Source organism: Ictidomys tridecemlineatus, chromosome 13 (assembly GCF_052094955.1).
Source record: "Ictidomys tridecemlineatus isolate mIctTri1 chromosome 13, mIctTri1.hap1, whole genome shotgun sequence".
Taxonomy (NCBI): domain Eukaryota; kingdom Metazoa; phylum Chordata; class Mammalia; order Rodentia; family Sciuridae; genus Ictidomys; species Ictidomys tridecemlineatus.
In genome coordinates, this window is record NC_135489.1 from 39,068,441 (window position 1) to 39,094,854 (window position 26,414).

The following is a 26,414-nucleotide window of genomic DNA, read 5'->3' on the forward strand; positions in this document are numbered from 1 at the left end:
GGAGTGATCAGATTCTTAAATTTTACAAAGATCCAGATGGCAAGTTGGCAACAATCCTTCCCATCTGAGCAAAGTTAATTTTCCAAGTACAATACCATACACTTGGATGATGATTTATATTTGAAGACAAAACAGTATTCACCAACATTTTATTCTTATATATTAGGATCTTTGTGCACGTAGCATCTGAAAATTCTTTTATTTTCCCCTTTAATTTAAAATTTTGAGTTAGAAATTAAAAGAATGAAAAATTGTTGAGAGGACAGTCTAGGTAAACTACTCAAATTTCTCTTTAATTTGGGATTTAAAATAATTTTCTCCTTTATAAGGATTTTTATTCCCTAGCCAGGACTCCTGTCTCTAGCCCCTTGCCCTCACCACCTTGATCCCTACAGTTCATTAGAGAACCTGCCAACTGGGAATGCTGTGTCAGGACTCTAGGAAATGGATTTCTAACTGGAGAGGTACTAGAATGGTGTTGTCTTTATGAAATTATCATTTCAACATAAACTCAAACATTAAAAAATTAAGCTGGTATTTTATATACATATATTTTAATGTGAAGTCCTCCACATCTGGTGCTTTTAAAAAAAATCTATATCAATAGGCATACAGCACATCTCAATTTGGACTAGTCACATTTCAAATGCTCAAGAGACTCATATAGCTAATGTCTACCAGAATGGGCAGTGTATCCCTACAAAAGGATGATTCTTAGTTATCCTATGGCTGAGGAATATTGAACGAACTAAGAAAATTCAAAGAAACACAGAGAGGAGCAACTGGAAAGGATAATAAGGAGTTTAAAAGATGAACAACATGAAAGTTTAATTTACCTCTCTGTCCAATGTAATACTGGTTGTATAAATCTCTCCCGTATCTTTATTTAGGTAGAACACTGGAGGATATGCAGGCTCCTGAGATACGATTCTGTAGGAAACCTTAGAATTCATGGTATTAGGCTCATCTGCGTCTATTGCGGTGATTTTCATCACAAGTGTATCTAGCATTAGAAATCAAGATGACCAGGGTAAGTCCACTTACGTGTGACATTCTATTATTTTTAATTTCAGTTTGTTTCTAAAAGGATTTCAGGTATTTGTCAAAACCACAGTTTAAGCCGGGTGTGATGGTGCATTCCTGTAATCCCAGTGACTGGGAGGTGGAGGTATAAGAATCCCAAGTTCAAAGGGATCTCAGCAATTTAGCCAGGCACTAAGCAACTTAGTGAGAGCCTGTCTCTGTCTCTAGAAATGGATGTGGCTGAGTGGTTAAGTGCCTCTGAGTTCAATCCCTGCTCAAAAAAAAAAAAAAAAAAAAGCACAGTTTACCACAATCAAAAATTTACTTGAATGAGGAAATAAGCATGAATGTCCTGTGGGTAACACTCAACTTCTGTTACAATATGGATATTAATGTTTATTTACACAATGGAAATTAAATGGCATTCATGAAAAATAATAGACTCTTACGTGCTGCACTCAACTCTTCAACAGACCCCGTGAAGACTTCCTGTGTGAACACTGGCTCATTGTCATTGATATCAAGAACCTTAATGCGTAGTTCTAAAGGTTTCTCAAGATTGTTTCCTTTTTCATCCAAAGCATAACCCATTAGCTGAAATCGTGACATAAATAATGAAATTAGTTTTAAGCTAACGTAATTGGGTTGCTATAGCATCAAAAATTAAACCATAAGTATTACAAAAAAAAAAAAATACTACCAATAAAATTGTTCTACTTACCAGAAAATATGGTGTTTCTTCTCGATCAAGAATGCTAGTAACATTCAGTTCTCCAGTGCTTGGATTAAAGACAAATATACCAAATGGTGGCTCTGTGATCCCTTTTCCAGTGTATTTGTAAGTAATTTTTAGTCCTCTTTCTTCTGCAATATCAGAATGGATCTAACATAAAAATAAGAGATGAGTATCTCAAGTTAAATTCTTTGTAGTTTACATTGTAAATCAGTGCACAATTTCTGTTTGAAGTTGTCAAGACACTGAAAGGAGGGACAGGGCCAGAACAGGCACTGGCATCCGGGAACCTGGGTTCTGATTCTATCTCGGCTGCAGCTGAGTTATGTGACACTGAGTTAGCTACTTAACCTCCCTGTGCCTCAGTTTTCTTATCCTTTAACTGGAAAACATCTGAGTGTTTCCTTTTTTAGGGTGATTGTGAAATTAAGACATAGCTGTGTGCATCTAGCAACGGGAGGAAATATGGTAAAAATCACAGAGTCAAAATCACCCTCATTAATCTATTCGATTATCTGAAAATCATTCCCAAGAGGGATTAAAACCATCAAGTGCTTCCCTACTTAGAATGCCTCAGCACATGGCGAGGATGTGGAGAAAAGGGTACTCTTATACATTGCTGGTGGGACTGCAAATTGGTTCGGCCAATTTGGAAAGCAGTATGGAGATTCCTGGGAAAGCTAGGAATGGAACCACCATTTGACCCAGTTATTGCCCTTCTTGGTCTATTCCCTGAAGACCTTAAAAGAGCGTACTACAGGGATACGGCCACATCGATGTTCATAGCAGCACAATTCACAATAGCTAGACTGTGGAACCAACCCAGATGCCCTTCAATGGATGAATGGATTAAAAAAATGTGGCATTTATACACTATGGAGTATTACACAGCACTAAAAAATGACAAAATCATGGAATTTGCAGGGAAATGGATGGCATTAGAGCAGATTATGCTCAGTGAAGCTAGCCAATCCCTAAAAAACAAATACCAAATGTCTTCTTTGATATAATGAGAGCAACTAAGAATAGAGTAGGGAGGAAGAGCAGGAAGAAAAGATTGACATTAAACAGAGGCACGAGATGGGAGGGAAAGAGAGAGAAAAGTGGAATTACATGGAAATGGAAAGAGACCCTCATTGTTATAAAAAACTACATAAAAGAGGTTGTGAGGGGAATTGGAAGAAAAATAAGGAGAGAAATGAATTACAGTAGATGGGATAGAAAGAAAAGATGGGGGGGAGGGGGATAGTAGAGGATAGGAAAGGTAGCAGAATACATCAGTCACTAGTATGGCATTATGTAAAAATGTGAATGTGTAACCTATGTGATTCTGCAATCTGTATTTGGGGTAAAAATGGGAGTTCATAACTCACTTGAAACTATTGTTCGAAGTATGATATGTCAAGAGCTTTGTAATGTTGTGAACAACCAATAAAAAAAAAAAAAAAAAAAAAGATAAAAAAAAAAAAAAAAAAAAAAAAAGAATGCCTCAGCACATCATGTTTCTAATCTGCTAGATTTTCTGTAGTTACCATCTTGAGATCCTCTACAAGGCAATTTCATTTGTATCTTTAAATGCTTCTCTGGGGTCCCCTAATGGTTCTTCATTTTCTCCCTTCACATATCACTAAAGTCATCACCACCATCTACCTGCCTGGCCAGTTCACTATTATGAAACTTCAGAATCAGTCTTTCTTCCCTTAGGCTTCCCAACAATGCACTGGGGTTGTTGGGGTTTCCACTGGGAGAAACCAAAAGATAACAGATGGGTCCTCCAACCTCCTGCTTCACCAGCTCAGCTCCTGGAGTGCGATGGTAAATCTAGAGCAGTCACATGATCATTTTTCACTGAGCTTCTGCCTGTCCTTTTGCCAAATGCATGCCCAGACACAATATACAGATACACTTATGTATGTGCATTTAAATTTACGTTATAGTATTTATAAGGATATTCTATGTCTTTGCAGACTACTTGTATGTATTATATAATCCTACTTAGGTTAAAAATAAAACAAAAATCGTGTGGACAGAACTGTTGGTTTGTATATACATATGTATGCAACTAAGAGTTTATTGCATATATATATATATATGTACGTGTTATGGTTTATGTATGAGGTGTTCCCCAAAAGCTCATGTGTGAGACAATGTAAGAAAATTTAGAGATGAAATGATTGGGTTGTGGAACTTTTTAACCAAATCAGTGCATTAATTCCCTGACAGATATTAACTGGGTGGTAACTATAGGCAGGCAGAATGGGGCCGGAGGAGACAGGTCACTGGGGGCATGCCTTTGGGGTATATATTTGTCCTTGTTGAGTGGGGCTCTCTTTTGCTTTCAGGTGTGATATTCTGAGCTGCTTTCCTGTACCACACTCTTCTGCCACGATGTTCTTCCTCATTTTAGGTAAATCTACTGAAAGATTGTATGAATTACTGAGATCTCAAAAAAGCAAGCCAAAATAAAACAAAAAAACTAAGTTGCTTGTATATGTACCTCTCAAGCCAAAATAAGACAAAAAACTAAGTTGCTTGTATATGTACCTTTATGTGGAGCCATACTTGAAACATTCCAGAGTTTAAGCAAAGCTTGGTGAGTTATGCCTGTAATCCAGTGACTAAGGAGGCTGAGGGCAGGAGGATAGCAAGTTTGAGGCCAGCCTTAGTAAATTAGTGAGATCCTATCTCAAAATAAAAAATTTTAAAAGGATTGGGAAATAGTTCAGCGTTACTGTGCCCCTGGGTTCAATCCCCAGTACCAAAAAAAAAAAAAAAAAAAAAAAGGTGGGGGGGGCTTTTATATTCTTTTATATTTAAAAAAATGTTGCTAGAAGACAGGAAACTTTATCTTCTATTTTATAGTCATAGTTTCTCTTGAAAAAGCTCTTCACATATGATCTTTATGAGATTGGAAAGATGAAGGTAAAACCTGGATTTGAACGTATACATTCACAGGAGTGCTTACTGAGCACCTGTTGCACATGGGCGTTGGTCAGGGCACAGGCAGGACTCGGGAGCTCTAAGGACTAAGCCAAGCCTTCGTGGAGCTTACACTGTCCTGAAGAAGACAGACGATGAAGCAAGCAATGTTTGATTCAGCAGTGAAATATGCTCTCAGCCAACCTGATACAGGTTAAGAGGACAGAGAAAAAGTGGGGCAGGGCAGAAGGAGGTGACACTGTACAGAGAAGGCCTGATACATGCTAATCTTGCAAATTATCTGTGGGGATCAGATTCCAGGCAGAGTGAACAGCCTTGCAGAGTGGGGGACTGGAATGAGCTTGTGGTTACTTTAAGAGGATGTAGCAGAGTAGGAAATGGGAAGTGATTGGAACCGGGGACAGAGAGGTGGCCTAGGCGAAGCAGTCAATCATATGGGGGCAAGAGGGTTATTTTTTCCATTGCCCTGGGAAGTCACTTAAAGGTCTCATCAAGGAGGTGAACATGCTTTGTCTTTTCAAAGGTTTGCTCTGGCCAACTTCTGGAGCATCGGCTGTGTAGGAGGGCTTGGCAAGAGTCAGAGCAGCAGGACCAGATGGGAACACTTTTTGTTACGAGGGATGGAGATAACAAGGCCTCAGACTATGGGAATGGAGTTGAAGAGAAGTGCACAGAGTTTGGATATACTTTGTGGGTAGAAGTGATAGTACTTGCTACATATCAGCCTTTAAAAACTGCATGGAATTATGGTGTCATTTACATAAATGGATAGAACTTTAGGAGACCAGCTTTAGGGGAAAAACAACAAGAACAAGGGTTTAGTTTTCTACAGCTAGCTATGAGATACATTTGTAGAAGGATTATCACATAATTTATTTTAAAAATTGGACCATTTGAGAGTAAAAAGGGAGCTACTACTTATTAAGCTAGGACGACAGGCACGAATCGAGATGTACAGTCACCCTCCCTCTCAGACCTCAGTTCTTTCCACTACTATCATAAACTACTTTTTTACCGTAATACCCTCTTTGGAGTATTGTAATGCTGTGTTAAGTTACAATTAAATTACTGCCAGATGTCTCAACTCCTGGTTGAATCAAAACTTAAAGTGATAGATATTTTTTTGCCAATGATGTTGCATCTTTCAGAAAGAGAAAGAAGATCTCAAAGTTGGTACTTGCTGCTAAAAGTCAGCTCTGCTAATTTTCTCTCTTTTTTTTAAGCTCTGCTAATTTTCAAATATATTCTGAATATTAAGAAATTTAGTAATCACATAATTGTCCTTAAATTTTAAAGTGGACGTAAAAATCCTCTTCCACCACAGTTTTAATCACAGGTGTGTGTTTCATATTCTTCTTTAGAAGATACCTTGGCAATTGGATTCTTTTTGGACAGATCCTCTCCTTCCCTCAGAGCCACAGGGGCGGTGATCCAGGCCCGCTTTTGCCGTATGAGGTGAGCATGTTTAGGAAGCAGCTGATTTTCATTTCTGGTGTTTAAGTCCTACAATAATAAAATATTGCCAAAAAATTATTACATATAATCGAGGATTTGTATGAAATTCTATAGTTTACTAAAGTTTAAAAATAGTGCAAATTTTAAGGTATGTTTTGCATTTCTTACCAACCTTCATTTTTCAAAGAGGAATGTATATATTCTAGTAATCTCTTATAGGTGGTCAAGAGATTATCTCCAAACCCATAAAGCAGAGAGTTTTGTTTTTCATATTAAAAAAGAAGAAGAAGAAGAAAAAGATTTCCCAGAATTACCAGTTCAAAAGGCCTTAAGGATAAATTAGTGGCCTTACCTTACAAATTGACAAGTTAGAATAACAGACCATGTCCAAAAAAGTTTTTTTCTTATTAGCTAAAAATGAAGTTTCACTTCTCCTTGATGGTTTATGGCTTGAAAATAAATTACAAAATGTTTGTAAACTGTTTACATAAATGGGAACAAAACTGGTACAACTGCCAGTTAATGAATTTGTTATCAGGACTGGGTGAAGGAGTAAATTTCCTGTCTCTTGTTTTTATAGCTTTAGGTAGAAAACTATTATACAAATTTTCAGTACGGTTTTATAGGTAAGTATGTATTTTATGAAGGAAAAGTTTAATACAGATGACATTTTATCTTAAGATCAGAAATGATTATTACACTAGGATTATTTTACCATTTACTAAGTTTGTTGCTGTACTTAAACATGTATTTTTTTTTTTGCTTCAAAACCCACTGGTTATCGTTGACTTTTATGTGCTTTCATTTGAAAACCTTTTTCTTAATTTAAACATATATAAATTATATAAGAAAAATTAGAAATTATGTTAAAACTTATGATGCATGTATGTTTATTAGAGATATTGGTCTGTTAAAAATTCTCAACAAAATTCTGGCAAATTGAATACAAAAACATATCAAGAAGAGAGTGCACCACGATCAAGTGAGGTTCATGTCAGGGATGCAAGGTAATTCATCACATCAATAGACTTAAAGATAAGAATCATATGATCATCTCAATAGATGCAGAAAAAGCATTTGACAAAATACAGCACCCCTTCATGTTCAAAATACTAGAAAACTAGGGATAACAGGTACTTATCTCAACATTGTAAAAGCTATCTATGCTAAGCCCCAGGCCAACATCATTTTAAGTGGAAACAAATTGAAAGCATTCCCTCTAAACACTGGAACAAGACAGGGATGCCCTCTTTCACCACTTCCATTTAACATAGTTCTTGAAACACTAGTCAGAGCAATTAGACAAATGAAACAAATTAAAGGGATACAGATAGGAAAAGAAGAACTCAAATTAGCACTATTTGCTGATGATATGATTCTATACCTAGAAAATCCAAAAAATTCCACCAGAAAACTTCTAGATCTAATAAATGAATTCAGCAAATTAGCAGGACATAAAATCAACACCCATAAATCAAAGAATTTCTGTATATCAGTGACAAATCCTCTGAAAGGGAAATAAGGAAAACTACCCCATTTATAATTGCCTCAAAAAAAAAAAAAAAACTTGGGAATCAACTTAACAAAAGAGGTAAAAGACCTCTACAATGAAAACTACAGAATGCTAAAGAAAGAAATTAAAGAAGACCTTAGAAGATGGAAAGATCTCCCTTGTTCTTGGATAGGCAGAATTGATATTGTCAAATGACCATACTACCAAAAGCACTATGAAGATTTAATAAAATTCCAATCAAAATCCCAATGACATTCCTCATAGAAATAGAAAAAGCAATCATGAAATTTATCTGGAAAAATAAGAGACCCAGAATAGCTAAAGCAATCCTTAGCAAGAACAGTGAAGCAGGCAGCATCGCTATACCAGACCTTAAATTATACTACAGAGCAACAGTAACAAAAATGGCATGGTATTGGCACCAAAATGGACTTGTAGATCAATGGTACAGGATAGAGGGCACAGAGACAAACCCACATAATTATAGTTATCTTATATTAGACAAAGGCGCCAAAAACATACATTAGAGAAAAGATGGTGCTGGGAAAACTGAAAATCACATGCAACAAAATGAAATTAAACCCCTATCTCTTACCATGCACAAAATTCAACTCAAAGTGGATCAAGGACCTAGGAATTAAATCAGAGACCTGGAACCTAATAGAAGATAAAGTAGGCCAAACCTCCATCATATCAGATTAAACCCCGACTTCTTTAATAAGACTCCTATAGCACAAGAATTAAAATCAAAGAATCAAGAAATGGGATGGATTCAAACTCAAAAGATTCTTCTCAGCAAAAGAAACAATCAGTGAAGTGAGTAGAGAGCCTACAGAATGGGAACAAATTTTTACCATATGCACATCAGATAAAGCATTAATCTCTAGGACATATAAAGTACTCAAAAATCTTAACACCAACAAAAAATAATAATAATCCAATCAATAAATGAGTCAAGGAACTGAACAGACACTTCTCAGAAGATGATATGCAATCAGTCAACAAATATATGAAAAAATCTTCAACACCTCTAGCATTTAGAGAAATGCAAATCTATACTACTCTTAAGATTTTATCTCACTCCAGTCAGAATGGCAGCTATTCAGAATACGTACAATAATAAGTATTGACGAGAATGTGGGGACAAGCACACACACTTACATTGCTGGTGGGACTGCAAATTGGTGCAATCAATCTGGAAAGCAGTATAGAGATTCCTTGGAAAATTGAGAATGGAACCATCATTTGACCCAGCTATTCCACTCTCCAGTCTATACCCAAAAGACTTAAAAACAGCATACTACAGGGACAGCCACATCAATGTTGATAGCAGCACAATTCACAATAGCTAAACTGTGAATCCAACCTAGATACCCTTCATTACCCTAAGTACACGAATGGTGTGACTCTGTGTTCAACCAGAGACATGAAAAATTGTGCTCTATTGTGTAATATAAATTGAATTGCCTTCTGCTATCATATATAACTAATAAGAATAAATAAAATTTAAAAATTATAAAAAAACTTATGATGCAAAAAATATCAAATTTCCTCTATCTTTTCACTCATTTTCCCAGATACCCATTGTTAACAGCATAAAGTATATCTTTTCTGAGAACACAGTTGTGCATGTATGCACACGTGGATAAAAGTCCTTCCCTATAAAACGATCTATGTTCCCCAGCACTGATTGGCACTTATTTATTTGAGAACAGCCATGTGTAAGGCAGCATGGGTTTTAATCTAGTACAACACAGCCAAACTGTCCGCTATGAAGTAAAGCCTCTGAGTCCCAGAGATAGAAATAACCCCTTGGTTCCTTACCTCAAAGTGAAGTCCATTTCCAAAGTTAAAGCAGATCTGCAAAATAAAATTACACACATGAAAACAGAAGTTTGACCACCATTGCCATCCTTCGTCAAAATGAAATGACATTGAATCTTCCCTTTGCCCTTCCCCAATGACGAGGGCCAGAGGGAGGAATCTGCCTTCTCCTTGAGCCACACTGCCCATTCCAGAAAATGCCTGGAATCTTCAAAAACAAACAAAATAATCGGCCTTGTGAAATTTTAGCCATATCTTGGTTCTTTTCTCCTCACCCTGGTTTTCATGTTCTCTGGGATCCACTTACTTTTCCTCAAGCCCTTCAGGATGAGGTGAGCCTCTCCAGTATCCCCTGGGGCACATGCACACCCCTGGCCGGGTTGACTTCTCGATTCTTCAACACTCCACCAACTCCTTTCTTTAATTCTTTGCAAGTAATATTACGATTTGGATTTCATCATCATAACATTGTACTATTCTAAATACAGTTGTTTCTTTCCAATCTGCCCCATAAACTCCTATCCTGCTTTCTGAATTTTGCTGTCATTTCTTTTTAATCTGGGTTAATTGCCTACAGGTTGTCATTGTCTCCTGGCTTCATCGAAATGAGCACTAATATGGTAGGTATCCACATGTGGCTATTTATATTTAAACTGAAATTATTCAAAATTGCAGTTCAGTGGCTCAATAGCTACCCGGGCTAATGGCTAACATTTATACGGGGCAGATGGAGAACATTTTTATCACAAAGACCAGCAGACTGCAATTCTAAAGATGTGGATGATAGCCAGGGAGCCTTCATTTTCTTGAGTCTTTGACATTCTTGACTCACATCGTTTCTGGCTCTCTGCTATTCTCATACTGTCCGGGCAACACTGCTAAAAAAAGGCTGTGGTGGCCTAAAGGAATCCTCACATCAATTAGTGTAGCTATAAAGGTGGTGGCTCCTTCTAGAGTGTTTACAGTTTGCCCAGGAGAGTACAAGCTGATATTTGTTGTGCAGGCAACCATCTGTTAGCATCCGTCCATCCACAACAGTGTGTCCAGAATACAAATTATGTAGTCACCTTGGCTTTCTCTCCCTCTTATTGTATCCTGTCATAGCATTCCAAACCTCAGAACCCCAACCCCTGAAAGGGTAAAGTTTCTAAGCTGCAAAGCCTGAGTTAAAATGTAAAGGACTAGGTATTGTAAAGTTTCTGAACTGCACACAAAACCTGAAATTCCTGGGGCAGTTAAGACAATGCCCGGTACTGACCATTTAGTTGTTAAATAACCTGGACCCTGTGCAGTTTGGCACGTAGGCATTCAGGGCCCAAACCAATCAGTTTGAATGTAGCCCCCCACCCCTTAGGAATGACCTATCACCCCTGCCCGACCTGTTCCCGCCAATGAATGTGCTAATCATGTTTGAGAGTTGTTGTTCAATTTTCCCTCGCCTCATGATGATTTGCTCTGATGTATGCAAAGTCCCTGCCCTCCCTAAAAAAGTGTACTTAAGCACTGCTCAACCCCTGCTCGGGGCTCTTGGCCGCTCTCCCTTCTTGAGTGAGCCTGGAGCCCCAGTGTGCTGGATTGGATCCTTAATAAACCCCTTTTGCTGTTGCATGAGCCGGTCTCTTGGTGGTCTCTTCCTCTGACGTTCACCGGACCCTTACACCCTGATCGTTCAGATCACACTTCTGTACCCACTTGCTTTTACACAATGGTCTCACATTTGATTTGATGGACACTGTAACTTTAATCAGCTTCTCCTTCCCTCTTTCTCCAAGGAGAGGTGTCCTGGCTCCTTTCCAAGGTTAACCAGCATTTGTGTGCTTTGCTTTCAACTCTTGTTCTACCACATTTATCATGAAACTCGTCCTTCCACTGACCTTTCATCTTCATTTCCCACTGGCTAACCAAGCACTTTTAGGTCTTTCTTATTCTAAAGCAGATCCCTCTCTTATTTCTGCTGACATGTAACCTACTGAAGCACACCCCTCCCTAACCACCATTCCAAATTGAAATAACTGTCTCTATTTATTGCATTCAGGTCCCCACCTTTCACTTATGTGTTAATTCATTGGAATGTGTCCTTGACTTGGGTTTTCTCAGTCTGGTTTGTCTTTTCCCATCCACATGTCAGTCAGTTCCTTCTCAGATGGGGGCCATCTACACATATTAGTAATTCTCTGGTAAAAAGCATTTGTCTTTTTTTCCCCCTCCTATTTATTCAATCATTTATATCTGTCTGGACTCATGTATTCATTTTATTCTGTGGGTTACAAGCCAATACTATTTTATTTATTCTGTTCTTTAAATAGTTCTAGCTTTGGCCACTGAAATATCTCACAGGTTGGATTCCATGTCCCCATGACAAGTCCCCATCTTTTGGGTTTGAGTGCTTCTTTACTTTCCAGAACTAGATGCTCCAGGTTCCTCTTGTGTTTTCTTCATTCCTGCCTAAGAATCAGCTATTTTTTTTTTTCCCAGGGAGTCCTGGCTTCTGAAATTGGAGAATGACATTTAAAAGCCCAAGACCTGGACACAGGTGTAGCATATACATTATTACATGGTTTCCAGCCTCCTCAGCCAGGGAAGATCAGTAAAGATAAGAGATTTTCTTACCTTTGTTATTACTATTCCAGAGATGAGTTTTTGAGAAGCAGTATTATCTAATGAAAAATGCATGGCTTTGGAAACAGTCACACCTAGGTTCTAGTCTTATTTTTTGCCAGATGAGGTGCTGAGAATAACATGAGAATACAGAATACATATAGTGGCAGATGTTTTCGGTGGTCTAGCTAACTGCCATTTCTTCTTATCCTCAGTGTTGCAGAACCCCATTTTGTTCAGGTGTCAGGTAGACCCTGCCTGGTTCATGAGTAATGACTGATGCATGACAGAACATGGTCGCTCTGACAGTGGTTGGTTTAGGCAGAAACGTGTAAGAGAATTGGGTCAATGAGGGATCTGCAAAGACTCTCCTTGAAGATAGGAAGAGAAGCATTCACACAGTTTCCCTTTTTAAGCACCCAGGAGATGGCTGAGCAAGGAAGTGGCACGTGGAATGGTTATCGCCATCCTGTGACCACGAGGGGAAAGCTAACAAAATGGTAGATCAGCTAAATTGAAATAGTGATATTACTGAGTTAGAGAGTTGATCAAACCTAGAGAGCCACCCTATCTCTATGTGATATTAAATTATTTTTATGTGATATTAAACTTCTATGTGATATTAATTCTTTTTGTTTAGCCTACTTTGGATTAGGTTTTGTTATTTGCATTTGAAAGCAACTAACCGACACATCTATTTTGCAGAGTTGTTGTGCAAATTAAAGAAATATCACATCAAGTTTAACTACTGCAGTGACTGAGACTCAGTAAATAGAATTTATGATAGCATTTCCTCAATTCTATGTCTTATATGTTAACATTTCTGAAATGTGGCCTTATTCATATCCACAATTTTCCGAGCCTCTAAAATACGCTAAGTAAAACAATGTTCTTACCCATTAGATTCTTACATTCTTATATACAGACAAAAGTGGGTTGTGTAAGAGCCAAAAAGAAAATCAAAACAGGGTCAGGATGGTAGAGTGATTTAGAAGTGTGGGCAGACTCTCAGAAGGCATTGCTTCTGCCTAGTGCAACCTGAATACAATGAGGGATCATCAGGGCAAGTCCTGCCAAAGGATTACCAGGCCCAGTGGTGGGAATGGCTTTGGTGTGGTCACGGTTGGTGTTGATGGAGTGTCTCTGTGAAGGTGATGTTAGAGGGAAAAGTCAGATCCTGGTCATGAAGAAGACTTTGGAGTTTTTTCATAGAGAGCTTCTCTTAGAATGACAGAACTCAAGTTTATGTTTGGAAAAGCTCTTTCCAAATGTTGTATGGAGAATGGACCACAAGGAGACAAGAACAAATGTATGGAGACCACGCCATAGTCCCTGCAGTAGTTGAGGCAACAGACAACCCTAGTTTGAACCCTGGGGGTTGCAGTAAAGATGATAGGAAGTAGATAGATACCTTCCATGTATACTTTGGAGGCAGATGCAACAAAACCTGTGGATGAATTGCCTGTGGGAGAGGGAGTCAAGATGACCCTTAGAATTTTGACTTCCTATTGAGTAAGTGAAGTTTCCAGAGATGAGAAAAAATGGGGAGGCATCAGTAGGGATGGACAGAGGGATGGCATTAAGGGAGGAATGTTACGGGAGGCAAGAGCTGTTTTTACATTCTGTGTAAATAGCCTATCAGTAACGAGTTAGAACGAAGTTTCAGCTGGAGGTAAAAATGGGGGAGAGGTCAGTGAGTTTTTGTAAGGAAATGGGATGCAAGAAGATCTCTGTCAAGTGGGTGTATATCTAAGAAGCCAGTGTAAAGCAGACAAGGCTAATTTATGCCTTAGGAAATCAAGACACTGGCCACCCATGGGGGTGGGCAGAGTCTGAAGGGAGTACCAGAAGGCCAACGGGTGCTGGCAATCAGTTTCAATGTGGTTACTGGTGACAGGACGTTTTCAGTTCGTTGAGAATACAGCACATGTTTTTCTATGTGCACTTTTCTGTATGTATGTTTCACTAAAAAGTTAAAAATGGATGTGCACCTGAAAATTGAGAGTGTCTTGGAGTCTAGGTAAATGGTTCCGCTATTTGCATTTTAGTGGCACCTACTGCAGTAGCCTATTTTCACACACTTAATAAGGCATGAGGAACTCAGAACTCAAATATTTGCTCCACTCTTGTCCGAAAAAAATCCAGGAGAGTTACACTAATGTTTTGTCAGTTGTAAAACTATGTTTTCTGACTGAGGAAATAATGACTTAGCTACTTCTTTCTATAGTAAACCATTTGGATCCCGAATCTCACAGGATACGTTTTTTTAATTTCAACAAGTAGTTCAAAACTGAGGGTGATTTTGCCCTGCTGCCCCTTCTTCTTCTCCCCACCACTGTGGACACGAGGTTATGTCTGGAGACATTGTGCATTGTCAAACTGGGTGGAGAGGAGACAAGTGCTACCAAAGGGTTGAAACCAGAGATGCTGCTCAATGACCTGAAATGCACAGGACAGCTCTGGCCCCCAACAATGCTCCAAATGGCATTGCAAAGTGCTGAGGTTAAGAAAGCTTGATCAAGCTTCTCTGATTGGAAACTACCACAATAACCTGGGTCTGACAGTTAGACATCGTCATGATGTTTATTTCCCAACTGGTCACATATTGCAGGGAATGTGAACAGACACGCGGATGCTCTCTACTTTTTATGTTCTCCACTCAGTCTCTAGCACTTCCTTTTCAACATCTCTCTGTAAGTTGTTGTTTTGCTGAGGGGAGATGGAGCCCAGTGCATGCTAGGCAAGGTCTGTAGCCACACAGCCCTGGCCCAGCCCTCTCTAAGACTGGGTGATCGTCCCACTCCTATGTTGTCAAAGGGTTGCCTGCATTGAAAAGGAAGCTGGACGAGATGGACTGTTATTTTTTCTTCCAACCATGAACTCTGTGACTTTTTTCTCTCACAACTTGGTGACAGAAAAATGTCATATGGGATATACCTGCAGAGGAAAAGTAAGCTTTTAGTGCCTGTATCTAAAAACATGTTTTTAGATGAAAAGCTTTCAAAAGATTCCCCATTTTATAAGGCTTCTCCTTTCTCCCTTTCTCTTTAAAGTTTTTACCACCGGATCCTGTGCATCTTGTAGAAACTGGTCTTTCTGGCAGCTGGTCAGAAAAAACTTTTTTTTTTTTTTTTGGCAGAGGCAGGCAGGAAGGTGAAATATCACTGCAAAACACAATCAATCAATGTGCTCTTTGTTCTCCAGGTCAGCACTTTAGAAATGATGTCCTGTTCTGAAGTCACTTTGATGAGTTTCACAAGCAGAATCTAAGAGGACTCCTGACTCATTAGATGACCGCTGCTCCTGGCTCAGATTCTCTTTCTGAAGTCCTTGGTATAAAGCAGACGATCTTAAAGCGTCCTTCAGTGGTCCCATGATTCCAAGATAAGGTGACCCCTTAAACTTTAATATCTCTGATGAACACATATCCTATTTAGTACAGATGAGATGTAGAGGGATACAAAGTAGGTTAAAGTTCTCTTTGGATTTTAAGGCATTATTATGGCTTATTTCCATTCAACTAGATATGACTTCAGGCAGAATGTTTTAAAATTCTTTGTTTCTCTCTTTTGCTGTAGAGAAGGTCAAATAAGACACCACCCTGGGGGTCCTTGGCTTACCCCCAACCCGCGCATTCTTTGTTTCTTCCACAGCAGTAGTATGGGTTAGACCTAGGGCCTCACCCCTGCTAGGCAATCTACCACTGAGCTACATCCTCAGTCCTACCTCCATTCTTAGAATGATTTCAACTTTGGCTGAAACAATATAAAGAAAATAAAATGAGATAAAGGCAATGGATGCTACTTGTTTATGTCCTCTGGTCATAGAGCCTGATTTGTCTGTTTGTACTGATAGACTAGAGATCTGACCCTTCATGGCTCTGCAACCACAAAATTTTTGGCACATTTTGGCAGGATCTCTGTAGTCATAGCAACTTACACATTCCCCAAGAATTCAAGTGGTCCAGTGCAGTCAGGATAGATCAATGATTACTCTGATGAATCTGATGGACCAGCTTTATATTCAAACTTCGGCTACTGAACTTTTCTCCTCTTATTTTTTTTAAGGGGGTGGGTGGGTGGGAAAAAATTGTTTCTATAAAATTTCTTATTTTATGAATAAACAGCATAACTTGTTTTGAAAATCCCAGCTTAAATGCACAACTGATAAATGACACAGACATTTATATATTCCTATAGCAGTCTCACTCAACAGCCGATTTAAGTCTATCATTATATTTTTCAGAGTTGTGAATTTAACGTATCTCAACGAGCAAGAAAAGCAGAACTTTGAGCTCTACTTTTTAATTCGTGAACTCTGAATCTGAACTTTGGATAGCAAATATTTTATATCTAACTAGCAAAGTATATAATTTATCATCATCTTTCCCCTGCTCTTCAGATGTTCACCTCGAGGTAACAAATGTGATTTCAGGTGAGTCATACTGAGATTAACTCCAAAGAGGAAGACATTTTCTTTGTTGTCATTTTATTGACTCAGAATTTTAAACATGGTTTTAGCAAGACTGTGCTACACCTGGCTTGTCAGATCATGCTGTGCATTTTTATTTCCAGTAAAGTTTTGTGTAATCACGGACAGCTCCTACTATTTCCCTTGGTGTAGACAGATCAACTAAAGGCCCAGAAAAGTCAACATTATTACTCAGTGTCCATTCCCTTGGCTTCTACATCATCTTTTTAAAAAAGACAGAAGTTGCTAACAAATAGTCAAAAGTAGATCTTTTGATATTGAATATTTTCTACTGATTTTCTTCTAATGGAAAGGTTAGGAGTGATTCTCACACTTGAGTGGCATTGGGTCACCTTGTTACCACCCAGACTGCTGGGTCCCCACCCCAGGATTTCTGGCTCAGCAGGTTTGGGGTGGGATCCAGAAATGTGTATTTCTAACAAGTTTCCTGGTAATACTGATGTTATTGGTCTCTCCAGGAAATCCTGTGTGTAAAATCAGACTAGCAAGGGAAATGGGGGAAGAAGAGATCCTGGGTAATACAGAAACTGGAAAATGAGCCCTTCAACACAGAGATGTGTGAAAAGACATATTCTAAACCAGAAAATTCAGGAACTGGAAGCTACTACCATCACAAGAAGAGCTTCTATTAAGAAACATTAATCAACTGCTATAGGATTGCTCTAAACGGTCTTTTCCCTTTTTATCTTTTCTTCTAATTCACGTTTTACGGATCCTAAGCATTTATCATCTTTGAAATATATTTCCCTTTTTTTTTGCTATGCATTTTCTTTAACAGCCACAAACGCTTTTTAGAATCAGGCAAAATATAAGTAAATCTGAAAAGTACATTTCACACAGATACCATGGGCTGTTTTTTATTTTTTGCTGCGATGTATTCATGAAAATTATACTAAAAAATAAAATGAAGAAAAACAGAATTTTTCCCCCCACTAAGAAGTTTAAAAAACTCCCAAACTTCAGATTGCCCTTTATCACCATTAGATGGCGCTGGTCTGCCAGAAGGCAAACTTCAGGAAACACCAGAAATTAACCAAGGACTAAAGTGGAAAATAGGCATTTTCAATTGGCATAAAAAGAGCAGACTATCAAAATAGAAGAGTGGAAAATCAAGGACTTCAGAGCATCTGGGTAATTCTCAAACAGTTTTCCAGGACTCTATCTATCTATGGAGTTAGGTAAATATGTATTTACGTTTCTTCTGTTTTTCTTTCATAGAATGATTCGAACTTGCAATAAAATTAATATTCTAGTACCAAAAGGCCTGAATTTATTGACAATTAACTATAAAACTGCTATAATAGGACGTCAGGTGACAGCTATGTATTGACAGACAAGCATTTGGTGTCAAGTAAACTATTCAACTTCACTCACTGTTAACGTTCACTAAATCCAGTGCCTGGCACACAGGGGATGCTCAAAATAATGTCAAGTTTTCTTTCTTACACTCTTCTTCCCTCACTGTAAGTTCCTTAATTGTGGCACAGGGTTGGCGGTTCATTTAGACATAGACTATTGGGCATACAGTAGAAGCACAGTTAGTCATTGCTGAATGTATGAAAGTCAAAAATTCACCAATCTACTTCTCTGAGTATTAAGTATTTCTTCCAAACAAGTGAAATTCAGATTATTATCCCAGTTTTTCAAACATAGAAATGTACTTTAGCTCATGTTTTTAAAGACTATCTCTGTGTCTAGGGCATTTAGTTAGTTTATAGATAAATGATACAAAGATCCTGCTCTAAAGAAGTTTACAGTTTAGTAGGAAAGTCCTCCCTTATCCAAGAGGGATACCCAAGACTCTCAGTGAATGCCTGAAACCTTGGACAGTATGGAACTGTATATATACTAAGCCTTTTTCCTAAGTATACATACTGACAATAAAGTTTTAATTTACAAATTAGACACAGCAAGAGAGTAACAACAATTAATGATAAAACAAAATAATCACAACAATATGCTATAATAAAAGTTATTTAACACTTAGAAATTGTTTATATCTGGAATTTTTCACTTAATATTTTTGGATCACAGCCATCTGCAGGTAACTGAACTTCAGAAAGCAAATGGGTAAGAGGCCACACCACTACACAGAAGTGGAAAACCTTAAATGTGTAGACAACAGCTACAAAAATAGTTCTGAGAAGCTCAGACAAGGTAGAAATTACTTTCTGCTGGAAGGGAGAAGGTGGCAATGAACTTGGCCTTGAATCTGCCTGTGCAGATGAAGGAAGGAAAATGCACAGATCAGAGACAGCATGCACTGGAACATGGAGATGCAAAGACAAAGAACAAGAGAGCAGTTAGGCACCTAGACGATACGACAGTGGCAAGCAGAACAGAGGGACAAGTTGTGCTAAGGACTGTTGCTCATCTTATGGCGGGGGAATCATTGCCAGCTTCTGAATAGGGAATTTGTCACAAGCACTTCCGAAAGAGTTTTTGACATTAACTATGGTGCAGCATGAAAGGCAGGAGATGGTTCAAAGACCAAAATCAGCTCTCACAGGGTGGGGAGGGGACTGGGGATGTGGCTCAGTGATCAAGGGCCCCTGGGTTTCTTCCCTAGAACCAAAAACCAAACCAAACCAAAACAAAACAAAAACCCTAAAACACAAAAACCCAGAGGGGGCATGTAATGAGGACCAGCACCAGGTTAGTAGCAATGAGTTAGATGGGTGGAGGCAGAGTCTTTATGGGGGAAAACTTGGCAATGTCTTGCACATGGATGATAGAGGAATGAACCAGAGGGAGCTAAAGTTTTAAGTGTGAGTGGTTAGAAGGATGCGATTTTCAGAGGATAGATTGCAGAAACAATAAGCTTAGGTGCCGGGGAAATCCTCTGGGTAGGGAAGAGACACTAGACACCAGTTGGCTGGCAGAGAGGCTCAGTGATGCACAGCAGGCTACTGGGGAGCTTGTCGGACATTCACCCACGTGAATGCACATGACCTGCAGGCTGTACCCTCCCAACCCCCAGGTTGCCACCAATGTCTTCCAGGCCTCCCACCTTCCAGTGATATATCTCCTCTGTCCCTCTACTGCACATCTCTCCACTGTGCTTGCTCAGAAAAACAGGGTGAGAACTGCTATTGGGTTCCTAGGAATGAAAGAAACCCCCAAAATTGAGGAAGCAAAGGAAGGAGACATTGGCAGGGATGGTGAGTTCAAAGCCAAGAAGAGATGGTTAGCAGTGTTTGGGCTAGGTCCCTTGTCTAATGTCTTAATGAGGACTTTTGGGGGTTTTTTGAAGAATAGATCATTAAGATGAAACAATGGGTACCAAAAAATGATATAATTATTTTTAAAAATATTTATTTAAAAATAAATGTCTTTATTTTATATTTATGTGGTGCTGAGGATCGAACCCAGTGCCTCAGGCATGCTAGGCGAGCAAGTGCTCTACCTCTGAGCCACAATCCCAGCCCCTAATTGTTTTTTTTTAAGTTTGCATTGCAGGGGACTTGAAAGAGCAGTGGGAGGGAAGTGTTTTAGAAGTGAGGAAATCTGAATTGTCATCTCTCATCTACATTAACGAACATTTACCCTTTCAGTCCCCAGTCAGGTAGCAACTGCTGAGACTGATGTGAATAATTCACATACTGTTTGTCTCAGAATAAGGTGCTCAATATTTTTTCTGGAGCGACTGAACATATAAAGGCTTAATCAACCACAGAAGTATATCCATTTTAAAAAGGGAACCTAGTGCCCAGCACAGTGATACATGCCTGTAATCCTAGTGGCTTGGGAGGCTGAGGCAAGAGGATGGTGAGTTCAAAGCCAGCCTCAGCAACTTAGCAAGGCCTTAAGTAACTCAGAGAGACCCTGTCTCTAAATATAAAAAAAAAAAAAAAAGGGTTGGAGATGTGGCTCAGTGGCTAAGTGCCCCTGGATTCAATTCCTGGTTCCAAAAAAAAAAAAAAAAAAGGAACCTAGAGAGTAAGATGAAACCCTGATTAGAACCCTTACTGTTTATATTTGTTTATCATTGTTTTCAATGTGGGTGTTACTAGCATTTTAGAGAGGAAAAGTATTCACAAGTGGCCAATGCTTCCTGAAGGTTCTGCAGATTGTAGGAGGTTTGGTACCCCTAAACTTTGGAAACAAAGGACTAGGGCATCCCCAGGCACTGACAACCAAATGTCTTCTTAATCCTTTTGTGTTTCACAGCCCTCCCCTCCTGACAGTAGGTATCTCCCTCCACTCTGCTGGGTGATTTCTGGCTTCTCTGCTTGTCTGATGACAGCAGACCAAGGCCTGAATGCCTCCTTATCTCATTGGTTTTCACTAGGCTAAACTGTACTCATTTAGTCAAATTCTCTTTCTTTTCTTCCTTCCTTGGTTGTGTTGGGGACCAAAGCCAGGGCCTTCTGTCTGCTAAGCATGCACTCCAGCTGTCAGCCACACCTCCAGCTTACCCTTTTTTCCTTTTCCCCTTTATCTCAACTAAAACAAAACAAAACAAAACACCTTTTCATTTTCTGAACAACTGAAACACCTCCCTACAAACACTCACTTGGCAAATAGACTTTTTTGGCTTCTTCTGTGGGCTTGAAGGCCAAAGTCTTATCTCATATGAATTCATCTGCTTCATATTGTATGTTAAAGCAGTGACAGGCTTTCCTAGCTCCTCCAGAGAACCATTCACTCTTGTCTGTAGGCCTTTGCCTTTGTTCTTCTCTCAACATACCACATCTTCTCTTTTTCTTCGTATCATCTTACTAATTCATAATTATCCTCAGATCTTGGTTGGGATGCCCAGCATTGGGTTGGATGGTCCTTCTGTAGGCTCCATGGTACTGTGTGTTTTTCTTCATCAGGACTCTTCTTGTCATTCATTACCCATTGGGAAGCTAGCCATTTCCTTATTGTATCCTTTGCTGCGAGACTATAAATCTCATGAGGGCAGGGCGTGTCTGGCCTTTTCATAACACCCCTCTTGTGTCTAGCACATTGCCTAGAACCGTGAAGGGATTCTCTTAATACTAGCCATCTACGGTGATTTCTTTTCTGGTGGGTATTCCTCACCTTACTCCCACACTGTGATATAAATCCTGGAGCTCCAAATTTCTCCACCCTCTTCACCAAGTTTTGCATAAAATAGGTGCTCAATGTTCATAATTTGAAATCAAGTTTGTTGTCGTATGATGTATACATCTGATACTTTTTTTATTTTTAATGTGGTGCTAAGACAAACCAAACTGACAAGATAATCTTTCGTCATCTATGGACTAAATATTTGAAAAATGCTTTCAAAGCTGTTGAAATTTGAAAGAAAGAAAAAGCTCTGATCAAAAAATACTCAAGAAGATCTAAACCTCATTTATGATTTCAATTAAGGTTTCTAATTTTTATTATAATTTGTCCATTTTTAAAAATACCTATCCTTGTGTATGCTATATTCACAAATCAACTATTTTGCAAAATTTAGACAAGTAATTAGATCAACTGAGCATTTTATCAATACATATTTCTGGATCTCAGCCTTAGAGATTTAATTTAGCTCGTCAGAGATTTCTAATAATCAGGGAAAATTTGGACCAATAAATGCTCATTTGGATCACAAAATACTTTTCCTTAAATTTGTTATTAAAGAAAACTTCTGTTAAGAATTGCCATTTTCCTGATTCAGGAGGCTGAGGCAGGAGGACCACAAGTTCAAGGTCAGCCTTAGCAATTATCGAGGCCCTATGCAACTTAAACAGACCCTGTGTCTAAATAAAATAAAATAAAATAAAAAATAAAAAGTGGTTAAGCATCTCTGGGTTCAATGCACAGTACCAAACCAAATCAAACCAAACCAAAAAAACCCAAAACAATAAACAAAGAAAAAATCAAGTAGCATCCTGGTCAGAGTGGTTTCTAGACTATGAAAGCAGCAGTGTGGTTTCTGGTTCCTGATCACAGGAGAGGAAGCTCCTAAGTGGCTGAGTTCTGCTTTGTGGCTTTAAAGTTATATTTAAAAGTTCTAAATCTCAAAAGGTAAGTTTCCATCCTGGAGTTGTGGAGGGAGAGGGAGACAGCTAAAACTGGAAAAATTTCCTCAATCCTTCCTAGAATTACCTAGTCAAATTAATATCCTGAGATAACTCTCTTCTTTAGCTTGTTAAATTCTGTTATCTATAACTGAACTCTGACCCAACAGACTGTAATTTATATTCCTTCCTATAAAGAAAGTATTGTTTTCTTTTTTTGTCCCAAACACTATACTTTCAACTTCAAACACATTGGATTTATCCATTATTCTTTGACTAAAGTGTGTGTGTGTGTGTGTGTGTGTGTGTGTATGTGTGTGTATGTGTGTGTATAGATAGGTAGGTAGGTAGGTAGGTAGGTAGATAGATAGATAGATAGATAGAAATTTAGAGGATGAGGTTGTGGCTCAGTGGTAAGGTGCTTTACTAGCATGTCTGAGGCACTGGGTTTGATCCTCAGCACCACTTAAAAAAATAAATAAAATAAAAATATTCTGTCCATCTTCTCTCTCTCTCTCTCTCTCTCTCTCTCTCTCTCTCTCTCTATATATATATATATATATATATATATAAAGTTATATCACAAATAGTACTTTCTATAATGAACAGGATTTTGCTCTTGTCTAGTTGGCTATAGTCACTCTTGAAGGAAGAGTCTATTATTGCCCAATGAGGTAAAAATATAAAATTGCTAAAATTAAAAGTTTGCCTAAACTATTTACTCTTTTCTCTGAGTGTACAAATTGGCTTGCTTGATATACCATTTGAAGACTGAAAGTAATTTCTTTTCTTAGATGGAGAGAATTTAATATTTAACTTTTGAGGTGTGTTAGGTGCTTTGTTAGTATTCTCCTTAGCTAGAAAACATCTAAATGAGAGGATTATGTTGTGCTGAATTGAAAATTACCTCAGCAACATTCGAAAGACGAAATGAAATAGAGCATGAAAGTGAACTTGTCTGCCAAAAGTCTGGAGTTCCTAATTATCATGCTATCTCAAGTGAAAGTTCATTGAAATATCTGGATTGGAGTTAGTCATGCTTTTTTTTTTCCCTCTTTTGCCTTTAAAGTCCATTTACCTAGATATATAAAGATACACACACACATATTTTTCTCCTTCTCCCTCCAGAACTGCAGGATGGAAACTTACCTTTTGAGATTTAGAACTTTAATTGAGTGAATGTACTTCCATTTTTTAGTTTTAAACATTATATAAGAAAACTTTGTATGATTTTTGTATCTAATCTCTCTGAAATTATATATAATATATATATATATATTTACATTTTATATATGTGTATAATCTCTGGAAGATGAAGCCACGCCTCTATTAGTACTGTACCTGTCACTTTATCAAAACCCACTTAACAAACCCCTGTAAGCCAGGCACTTTCCTTAGTTAAGAGTGCAATCCTTTAACAAACAGAAAACTGAGTTTCACATCTCATTTGATCTTAGAAACCAAATGAAAGAATCTAGCTCTGGATCTGAACACTGTCTCTCTTGAGAACCTTTTCTTTAAAAGGTCAACCTCTCCCAGTGACTGAGGCAGCCACTGAGGCTGAGGCAGGAGGATAGCGAGTTCAAAGCCAATCTTAGTAACTTTTTGGATGTCTTAAGCAACTTAGACCTAGTCTCAGAAAGTAAAAAGGGCGGGGATGTAGCTCAGTGTTTAAACGCCCCTGAGTTTAACTCCCGCCCCCCCCCCAGCCTAGTACCAAAAACAAAACCAAACAAAGTAACATCTGAAAACCCCATTTGATGCTGGTTTGATTTTCTTCTATATTTTACATGAAAAAAAGAAAAAAGCCCCCAAATATTACGTTTATTTTCTTTAGCATTAGGAAATCGTTTTAAAACACTGACTCTGAACATAAAGTCAAAATCAAAGCTAAAATTTTCTTTGTGAGTGATTTTCTTAACAGCAATGCAGACTTAACAAAAAAATTTCAGCACTGTAAAAGACATTTTTTAAAAGTGACTAGTTTTAGCTGTTGTTCTGCACTCTAACAATGTAGGCGGTTTCCTGGTTTTTCCAGTTCACTGACGTGTATCGCAGGTTAGAGAGCCCAAGAACCGAGAACTTTAAGGAACTTGGAAGAAGGCGCGGAGGTGACTCCCTACTGCCTCCAGGATTCCCGTCGGAAAAAGCCTCCTAACAAAGCCCCCATCCCCGGTCAAGGTGCTCCCCGCCCCAGCGCCCACTGCACCCACAGATCAGTTAGGAAAGGACACCAGGGCCTGAGCGCGGGGAATTTGGATACGTTGCAACCACCGGAGCTCTTTCTCGCAGCTCAGGTGGGCTCCGGCCGAAGCCTACACCTAGCCAACCGGTCCCCACCTTCGGGGACGAGCAGCAGCGCCGGGCAGGCGGGTCCTTCCCAGGCGGAAGCCGGCAGATCGGGGCGCGAGGCTGGCGCCCGCCAGTGCACTTCCCGACTGCCGGGCTCGGCGTCTCGGGTCACTGCACTTACCAGGAGCAGCAGCAGCAGCAGCACGCACGGGCGCCCCGGGCTCCGCGCCATCGCAACCTCGCTCCGCCGCGCCTTGCCCTCTGGCCGCTCGCCGCTCCACAACGCCCTCTCCCCGACGCCCAGCGACTGCAGCTCCGACTCCTCCCAGGTCCCGGTGTTTCCTCCACGCCCCGAGGCCTCCTCTGCCTTTTCTGCCGCCGCGGCCTCCCTATCCTGCCCCGAGGCGCGGTTCCAAGTGTAGCCGTCCCGAGAAAATGGAGCCGGGGGGCCCGCGCTGAGCGATCGCGCGGAGGTGGGGTGTGCGCCGAGGAGGGAGGCGCAGGGCAGACTCCCGCCCCTGTCTCACACGCACCTGGGACCGTGACGTCCCCGGGCAGGGGACTTTGGGTGGCAAGCCCCGCCCCACCGTTCCCTTTCCTGATCCCCTCCTCTTCGGGAATGGACTGGAGCGGGAGCTTTCCGGTCACTTGCGGGTCCCCGCCCAAGGGCAAAAGTGGCTTAGCGGAACGGAGACCTGTTGGGGTGCCGTGATCGCAACCAGTCGCAGCGAGGCCTGGTCCCCACTACTACGGAAAGGTGCGGCGCTTGGTGAAAGTGCTTTGGGTTTAGATCGCAGATGGCGCGAAGAGACTGGTGACGCGGGGGACCTGCGTCCTTAAGGCAGCCACAGCGGCGGTGTGTGGGGCCCGCTCTCCGGGGCAGAATTCCAGGTGGCATTTTTCTTCTTCTTTCCTGTGCCCCTTCATTGCTTCCAAAAGGTTTGCGACTTATCAGCTTTGGGGAGAAACAGTTATTAGAAGAACCAAAGGAGTTTAAAGCATTCGGCTCTTTGACTCTTTGATGGAGACTAGGAGAAAACTTAAGGGCCTTAAGGAGAAATGTTCGCTCTTCGATTTGATTTACAAATTTGCTTTCACGGATTGCAACTTTTATAGTCATAAGTCCCTCTTCAAGACTTATTGGCTTGTGGCCTAGGCAAGCCTCTCTGTGCCTCAATTTCCAGTTTGTAAAACATGGTTAACAGCATTCAACACACAAGACTGTTGTACGAATTAAATCAGAAGGATCTCTATGAAACTTTCTGCAGTGTCTAGCACTTAAGGATGCTATAAATTCTAGTTGTTAAATTGATAACTATATTATGGCAAGGATAGAATGTTAAACTGAACTCTTCTTGAAAAGCAACAACTGAGTGTGGGCACCCAAACACTGGAATCAGCCTCAGATCAGGAAACTTCAAAGTTAAAGGTTAACTATTGATAATTGGAGACTAGAAAGATCCGTTTGACATTATATTTAGCTAAAATAGCAGAGTTCCTTCTGTAGTCACAGGTGTTCCTTCTGTAGTCACAAGTGCCTCCTTTTGCTCCCCTTTTTCTTCTATCCTTG

At 39.6% G+C, this 26,414-nt stretch overlaps 1 protein-coding gene across 1 annotated transcript in view; it reads right to left on the reverse strand.

The window, feature by feature from the left end:
* Dsg2 (desmoglein 2) overlaps positions 1–25,618 on the reverse strand; it is a 47,715-nt gene extending 22,097 nt beyond the window's left edge. Inside the window, exons 1-6 of the mRNA XM_005337462.5 lie at positions 25,026–25,618; positions 9,489–9,524; positions 6,065–6,199; positions 1,745–1,906; positions 1,473–1,617; positions 837–1,003 (exon numbers count right to left, since the gene is read on the reverse strand). Coding sequence (XP_005337519.2) covers positions 837–1,003; positions 1,473–1,617; positions 1,745–1,906; positions 6,065–6,199; positions 9,489–9,524; positions 25,026–25,076 — 696 coding nt within the window. The 5' untranslated portion in view covers positions 25,077–25,618. The remainder of the gene's footprint in view (positions 1–836; positions 1,004–1,472; positions 1,618–1,744; positions 1,907–6,064; positions 6,200–9,488; positions 9,525–25,025) is intronic.
* Between the last annotated feature and the right edge of the window lie 796 nt (positions 25,619–26,414).